General features: G+C 52.1%; 1 protein-coding gene across 1 annotated transcript; it reads right to left on the reverse strand.

The window, feature by feature from the left end:
* Positions 1–3,524: 3,524 nt before the first annotated feature.
* Positions 3,525–7,897, reverse strand: NKX2-6 (NK2 homeobox 6). The gene is made up of 2 exons (XM_010357051.1): positions 7,624–7,897; positions 3,525–4,156 (listed from the first exon to the last, which is right to left on the reverse strand). Exons 1-2 carry the CDS (start codon positions 7,895–7,897, stop codon positions 3,525–3,527), a joined length of 906 nt encoding a protein of 301 aa, XP_010355353.1.
* Between the last annotated feature and the right edge of the window lie 208 nt (positions 7,898–8,105).

The following is an 8,105-nucleotide window of genomic DNA, read 5'->3' on the forward strand; positions in this document are numbered from 1 at the left end:
TTACTTCCCATTTGGGGAACTTGTGAACATTAAGAGGTGACCGGAGTGAACGATGGAGATAAGAGGCTGATTGCTTACAGAGCGCTCCCTGGTAAAAGCCCTGCAGAGGATAAGCAGTTGTCGGTAAGAGACACACAAAAAGGGGTAGCTTTCAGTGCAGTGGAGAGATTAGGGAGACGGAAGACAGGCAGCTGGGGGTGGGCTTGATGAGCTGGGAGACCGATGCGTTTTAAAGTGATCTTGACAGGCAGAGAGTGGGGAGATGGGGGAAGAGAGTTTTCCTTCACTCTCCTTTCCTTTAGGAATGAAATCTTTGCTGTCATGTGAATCTCAAACTTCCTCGCTGTGGTCTGAAGGGAAAGCCACGTGGATTGCACATGGACAAGATTTTGGTTATAGTTTTTTTTTTTTGCCAGCCAGGTATAGATGCCACAGCAATCCAGGGAGCATAACAAAAAATGTGGCAGGCAAATGGAACATCTAAAAGATCTTGGGTGTACGTGTAACTGACACCCCTTCCCACCTCGCACACCCCTTCAGCCAACTGAATGCAGTTTACAAAGTCCCTGAATGTAACTTGAATTGTATCTCAAACTACTATAAAATATAGCTCTGGCTTTGGCATATACCCATTTCTTTTATCCATTCCAAAGTCCTAGAGATTTTCTGGAACCTCTCCCAGCAAACAGTGTCATTCTCGTGCTAATCACCTGGATTAACCCCCATTCTCCCTGTAGCCTTCTCTAAGCACCCCAGCTTGGGCCGGATTTTCTTTCTCTCTAGAGTGAGTTTAATATCTGTCCTATTGGACATGCAGCATGTACCACTTTGTATTTTTAGATACCTTCCTTATGTTGGTCTTTGCTTTCTCAATTAGAAAATACATTTTGTAAGGATGGCAGCCAAATCTTATTTTTTTTCTTGTGTCCCTACCAGGAATGTTCAGCAATGACTGAGTTCCTGATGATTAAACTGCGCCTCTTTCTTTCCCCCTTCACTCTGAGCCTTGACCCAACTGTCCCTGATCTTCCTGTACCTCTCCCTGTGGTCACAAAGATGTAGAGAAGGCAAGTGAGTCTTTCACTCACCCTAACTCCAGAGACAAGGTTATTCAAAACATCACATATCTAGTAACTGCTTCTTCTGCTACTATTCTATGTTAGAAGAGGGTGAGAGGGTGAAGGAAATAACATTTATTAATTTCCTACTCTGTGCCAAATACTTCTCAATCCATACTACAGTGACCTATATTTCTGGGGTAGGGACCTTCCCCGGAGGATTTTAAACAAATTAACATATAGCATTCTAGAGTCTGATAATAGAAAAGTTTAATAAACCTCACTTAACCATTGCGGGCTGGGCAGATTATAACTCAGTGGCAGCATTGGACTGCAGCTCACCTGTCATGGGTCTAAGGCTGGAGTCTAAGGGTGAGACTTCTCCTCTTGTAAGGAATGGCCTCCCAAGTGAAAGAAGAGTGGTGGCACTCTATGACAATTCTCTCATGGTGGAGATTTTCAGTGTAATCTCTACTTTTTTTCTCAGTTTTGTTGACCAAGTTGACTCACCGATATTCCCAAATTTAAAATAGGCATATCCACTTTTTAATCCCAGGGGCACAACACTGTAATTGGAAGATACTGTGAAGTGTTTCTGAACACACTTTTATTGGCAATGAGCATGGAGAAATGAGGGCTGGGCTCAGTGACTCACACCTGTAATCCCAACACTTTGAGAAGCTGAGGCAGGAGGATCACTTGAGCCAGCCTGGGCATCACAGGGAGAACCTCTCTGTATAAAAAATTTTAAAAATTAGCCAGGTGTGGTGGCATGCACCTATAGTCCCAGTTGCTTGAAAGGCTGAGGTGGGAAGATGGTTCAAGCTTGGGAGGTGTAGGCTACAGTGAGCTAAGATTGTACCATGACATTACACTCCAGCCTGGGCAACAGAGCAGGCTCAATAAATAAATAAATAAATAAATACCCCAGCCCAATAATAAATAAATAAATACATGAAAAAAAGAAATAAAAGAGAGAAGTGGCAAAACCCCAAAGGAGAGAAAATGTAAGAAAATGACAGTTAAAAAAAATTAACCACTACTTTTCTTTTTTTTTAAGCTTAAACATATACACCCTAAGGGATGAAAGCTATCAACAGTCAGGTATAGTTTACACACCCTCAAGCAGTCTGCTTCTCACTTTAGTAAAACAACCAGGTCATATTAGAAATGAGAAAATTCAGGGGTAGTACATTTGAATTAAATATGGGAATTTATCAAATACGAGAATTTAACATTCAAGAAGTCAGTAGTCCTGCGAGATGAATAATTAGAATTTTCATTATCTAAAAATGCAATTCAAGGGGAGGAAAAAAGCCACATTTTCTTACTAAATTTTCTATAAAATCTGTTTCGTCAAACACATTTTCTATTTGATCCCATGTCCCTATGAGTAAAATGAGTTTGTTTTCATTCTTGAGTTTGCATGACTTCAGATACGTTAGGGGTGGAGATGTCAAAATTTCACAATTTTAGAAAGCCTAAAGGTCAGGCTTTCTACTCATCTTTTTAAAACTTGGGGGCACTTGATCTTTTCCTGGCGCAAAACTTAGAAACTGTTGATGCTCCAAAGAAAACCTACAAAGAGGGAGAGAGGAGTGTGAGGGAAGAAATTAGGAAACCTACCTCCAAGACTGAATTGGTTTTGTTCTCCTAGCACTTCTGGCCTTCATTTTTACTTTAACTCGAAATTGTTTCAAGATAATGGCGTATGTATGTTCTAACAGCCTACACACACGCAACCACATGCACACTTATTTAGTATGTTTATTGGAGGTGCTGTGCTGTACAAAGAGATAAAATGCGCAACAGTGAAAGGGACCGGAAGGTAGAGCCTACTTCCAGGAGAGCAATCGTGGCCAGGAAAGAGCGCTCCTCTGGATTAATGGAGTCCGCAGGGTTGCAGCCTTGTGGGGATGTTTAAACCCCACAGGAAGAGGCTCAGAGCAGGTCCCTCTTCGTGAACGTCCCCATCCTCAAGTTCCCGGCTCTTCAGCCCGCTTCCCGTGCTCCCGTTCTCTTCTTGTTCTTCCCCAACAGCTGTCATTAATTGGAGGATGGTAGGCCCGCTAGATCACCATCTCCATTCACCCCCGATGCCCCGGGGCTGCTGCGTACAGATGCGAGAGCCTCTTGGGCCTCTGGGGTTGAAGCCCCAAAAGTCACGCGCCTCAGTACTGCTCCCACACCCCAAACTGCCAGCCAGCCTCGGTTTTCTTCAGTCCCTGTGTTGCTTGGTGGGTGACCGGTAGAGGGGTCGCCTTTTGGGGGAAGAATGTCCCAAGCAGGGCCTTTAGCTGGGTGACTGTGGTGCAGATCGCAGTTCCAGAGATCGCTGCGGAACTAAGCGCCCTTGGGCAGCAGCTTCCCTCCAGCGCCGTGTCCCCTCCTTCTTGTCGCGACCTGCGGGCGGAGGGGAAGGGACCGATCATCTGTCCCTAGTGGGCAGAGTCAAACCAAGGAGCCTCACCAGGCCCTGACGCCCTGCAGGGTGGCTGCCAGATGGTCCTGCGGGGTGGCATTCTGGCCACTGTGTCCGAAGCCCGCGCTGGCCAGTGGTGTGTGCGGCGCAGGACCGGAGGGCGCGCCAGCGTAGCAGCTGCCGTAGCCTGCTCCGTAGGGTGCTCCGGTGTAGCCTCCATAGCAAGAATAGGGCGACACTGTGGCGCCATAGGGACTGGGGAAGGCAGATGCGCTGGGCCCGGGGCCCAGGCAGGGCTTGCCATCGCGCACCAAGACGGGCACCGCCACTCGGCGCGGCGTTAGAGGGTGGCCGGCCAGTTCGAGCGACTTGTCCTGGCGCTGTCTCTTGCATTTGTAGCGTCGGTTCTGGAACCAGATCTTGACCTGCGTGGACGTGAGCTGCAGCGCGCTGGCCAGGTGCTCGCGCTCGGGCGCTGACAGGTACCGCTGCTGCTTGAAGCGCCGCTCCAGGGCCAGCACCTGCGCCTGCGAAAAGAGCACGCGCGGCTTCCGTCGGTGCCGCGCCTTGGGCTGCTCCGAGCGGCCACCCCGCATGCAGTCGCTGCCGTTGCCAACGCCGCACTCTGGCACCCTGGTCCCGCCGCCGAGGGGCGAGGCCGCGCTCAAGCCGGGTTCTAAAAGCACAGGAAGTGACACATCAGCGCCCAGCCTAAGGCTCACCTGAGCAGTTTCTACTTCGTTTTCAAGACTTCCCTCTCCCTGGCAGCCCTCACTCTGCGCACCCCGCTCCTGGCTCCTACTGCCCCCGAACCCTGTCCCAGGACTATCTCAGTGTTCTTTCCCTCCAAGCTCTGTCACTTTTATGTTACTGCTGGAACATAAATTGTGACACCATGTGGTCCCCGATGTGTGCGTCCTTTTCCAAAAGGTAGACTCTAGATAAAGAGTTAAGGCAGCTCCATTTGCTTCTTAGAATGTGTGTGCATGGGCCGGACGCGGTGGCTCACGCCTGTAATGCCAGCACTTTGGGAGGCCTAGACGGGCGGATCACTAGGTCAGGAGATCGAGACTATCCTGGCTAACACGGTCAAACCGCGTCTCTACTAAAAATACAAAAAAATTCGCCGGGCATGGTGGCGGTGGCCTGTGGTCCCAGCTACTCGAGAGGCTGAGGAAGGAGAATGGCATGAACCCGGGAGGCGGAGCTTGCAGTGAGCCGAGATCGAGATCGCGTCCCAGCACTCCAGCCTGGGTGACAGAGCCAGATTCCTTCTCAAAAACAAAACACCAAAAACAAAAACAAACTGTGTGTGTATGGTGGTCGAGTTTGGTAAACCTTCGCTGTGAGGAACAAGTGTGAGTGGAGGTGTCGATCAGATTGGGGAGACTTTGGACTCTCCTTGGAAGTAGAGAAAGAGGACAAGAAAGAGGAAGAGGAAGAAGAAGAGGAGGAGGAGGAGGAGGAAAGCGGGGAAGGAAGGAAAAACAGAGAAGCCCGGGTGTCAAGAAGGCGCAAACTGTGACAGGCTCTCAGGAGGCTCCCGTCTGCCTCATTTTCCTTCGCAGCCCCAAGCGCACTGCAGGGAACTCAGCTCTAAGTCCAGGAGCCAGAGCCTTGAGTGTCTCCTACCTTCACCCCACTTTTGTGCACACTCTTGTCTTTTTGACGCAGCACTCCACCAACACCAGGATGCATCCCAGCGTTCTTGGATGTGATGGTTTGTAATCCAAAATAACAATATATGATGAAAACAAAATATTTCTTGGCTCCTGACTCTTGGCTCAGAAACTGAGGTTCTCTTTGAGAGTTACATAAAGTTGAGGTCCACATTTGGCTTTTTTTTTTTTTTTTTTGAGACGGAGTCTCCCTCTGTCACCCAGGCTGGAGTGCAGTGGCCAGATCTCAGCTCACTGCAAGCTCCGCCTCCCGGGTTCCGGCCATTCTCCTGCCTCAGCCTCCCGAGTAGCTGAGACTACAGGCGCCGCCACCTCGCCCGGCTAGTTTTTTGTATTTTTAGTAGAGACGGGGTTTCACCGTGTTAGCCAGGATGGTCTCGATCTCCTGACCTCGTGATCCGCCCGTCTCGGCCTCCCAAAGTGCTGGGATTACAGGCTTGAGCCACCGCGCCCGGCCACACATTTGGCTTCTTAAAAGGTAGCCTCTCCTTCCTTTGGGGTCTTTCTGGCAAGCAGGTGGTGTGGGCTTCACCCTGAAGTCCTCCTTTCAATACAGCTGAGATTGTGCCCATCGAGGTGCAGCATTTTCCTCCCTTCTTCTCACCTCTCTCCTGTCTGGGCTTAAGCCCCGTTTTACCCCAAGGGTGGATAGAAGGGAAATGCTGAGTTTTCATGGAATCTCATGCCAGGAGAAAACCAGGAGCATGGAGGGGGTGCAAGTTCATGGCAAGAAGGGACAGGACTCTAAATGAGCCAGTGCCATTGGAAGCAGACTCCTAAGACCCAAGGCCCTGGCACAATGTCATGGGGGGATGGAGCTGTTTGGTATTTAAAGTTTGAGGAGAGAACAACTTCCTTCAGAGATGCCTGTGCTCAAAGAAACTGAGGCCATCTCCCCTTGCAAAGAGGAAAAATCCTGAGGTGGGTTTGTTTTCTTAGCACATGGAAAGGTAACAACGGACCTTCAGTCAGGCTGCAGAGCAAGGAGGACCCCATTTGAAAGTCACAGATCTTGCAGGCCCTGGGGCTGCACAGTACCGCAGGGCGCGCCAGCACCCTGCGCCCTCCTGTTCACAATCCTGGAGTTCTTGGGGGCAAGGTGGTTGGCTCCGATGGAGGAGGGCATGAAGCCCACCGAAGGTGCCTTCCCTGTCCGGATCGCTACCGCGGCCTTGGGCTCAGTTCCTGGAGCCTGCCTCAGGTCCCTCCTCGGCGGCGTCCACTGCTGCAGCAGAAGAGACGCTCCCAGGATTTGGTTTCCAGCGGGACAAGGAAGGCGCCGCAAATACCATCGATTGCGAGGCGACTGTGGTGGTCGAAGGAACGTGATCCTTTGTCAGCGGAGCAGAAGTGATCGCCGAGTTAGCTGAGCAGCGCCGAGGGAGTTTAGAATCCGCTGCAGAAAACCTACCAGCTTCTTCGCGGACACAACAGATAATGTTCTTCGGCTTCTGGAGTTAGTGAGTAGTCGGCCTGCAAGCCGGTAAATAACTCCGATCCAGCCCCTTGATTTATTTCGTTCCTTTGCGCCTTGAATGGAGGCGCCATGGCAGTCTGGCAGAGGAGGCCTGCCCTGCCGGGCGCTACTCGCGGTCCCTGCCTTGAGAATGCTGAGCGAGGTGCTGAGGTTTGGAGAGAAAAAGGTGGAGTTTTCATCCCTTGGAATGTCGGGCCTCTCCAGCCAAAGCCTCCGTATCCACGCAACACAACTCCCCGCCAGCCCCTTCCCTTCCAGCCGGCTGGACACAGGTGCATGGGCCTCGCAGCCCGGCGCGCATGGTTGCGCCTTCGGATTCAGGCGACAGGATTCGGCCAGAGCCATGTCCCAGGGCAGAGAAAACCCTGGCAGCCTTTAACACTCTCCCTGACGCGGAGAATCCTGTGCCAACGGGGCCTTCCACTTTGGGAGACTCAATCGCCACCCGGTCCCCACCTTCTGTCTTCCAGAAGAAAAATCCATGAGGAGGAATGGGCCCCCCACCCCCGCCGGCCAGGCCAGCAAGAAAGGGCCTGGTTAGGAGTGACCTTGGAGTCACTAGGGTTCCACTGCTTTGATGGCCACACTCTTTTGCAAACGGTTTGGGGGTGGAGGGTGGTGGTGACTGGCACGGCTAAGACACTGCAGAGGGTTTCGCTGTGGAGATGAGAAGGTGGAGGTTCTGGGCACTGTGGCTGCGAGTGGGAGCCATGCGTTTGTGGGAATCAGAGGAGCGGATTTGGGAAAAGGGAATCCTTAAGATTCAGGGGCTTAATTTCGTTAGAGGTGTGTGAAGCACGCTGGGTGTCGGGAGAGGGTGGGAATGGGGTTCGAGATGCCTTTTTTTGGACTCCTGAAGTGAGAAAAAATGGAGAGAGACTCTCGAACCCAGGAGATAGGAGGCGTATTTTCTCCATGCACCCATGGATCACAGCCCCCTGTCCCCACATTCCCCCCGTAGGAGGCAAGACCTGAGCGCTTACTCACGTGGCTCCGCCATCCGTTCCGCGTCCATCTCCAAGACTGCCTCACAGGCACCCCCAGGAGGCTCCGAACCGTCCAGCCTTCTGTCACCGCCGCCGCCACCAGCGTTGTGAACCTCTGACCCTCGCGGCTCTGGGTCCATTCTCAGGTACTGAAAGTTTTCCGGGCTCTTCCGCACCCCCGGATGTGGCGAAGCCGCGAGGCAGCTCCGCTCGCGCTCCAGTCGCAGGATGTCCTTGACCGAGAAGGGGGTGGAGGAGATGGGGCTCAACAGCATCCCGAAGGCGGATGGGGCGGGGCCGAGGAGTGCCTGGTCCCCGTGAGGAGCGGCACCCTGAGCTTCCCGTCTTGTTGCTGCAGGCCCCGCAGACAGACCCAAACTCTGGGACAGACGCCCAGCGTCCCAGACAGCGCCTTCTTCTGGGTCTTGCTGGCAGGCCCGGGTCGGGGGCCGGGTGACGAGACCGTAGCCCCCCATTGGTTCT

This window comes from Rhinopithecus roxellana, chromosome 9 (genome assembly GCF_007565055.1).
Source record: "Rhinopithecus roxellana isolate Shanxi Qingling chromosome 9, ASM756505v1, whole genome shotgun sequence".
Classification (NCBI taxonomy): Eukaryota; Metazoa; Chordata; class Mammalia; order Primates; family Cercopithecidae; genus Rhinopithecus; species Rhinopithecus roxellana.

Coding starts and splice junctions, on each gene's coding strand:
- NKX2-6 (XM_010357051.1), bottom strand. CDS start 7,897: ATGCTGTTGAGCCCCATCTCCTCCACCCCCTTCTCGGTCAAGGACATC. Junction 4,157..7,623: donor GGAACGGATGGCGGAGCCAC/GTGAGTAAGCGC, acceptor CTGTGCTTTTAG/AACCCGGCTTGAGCGCGGCC.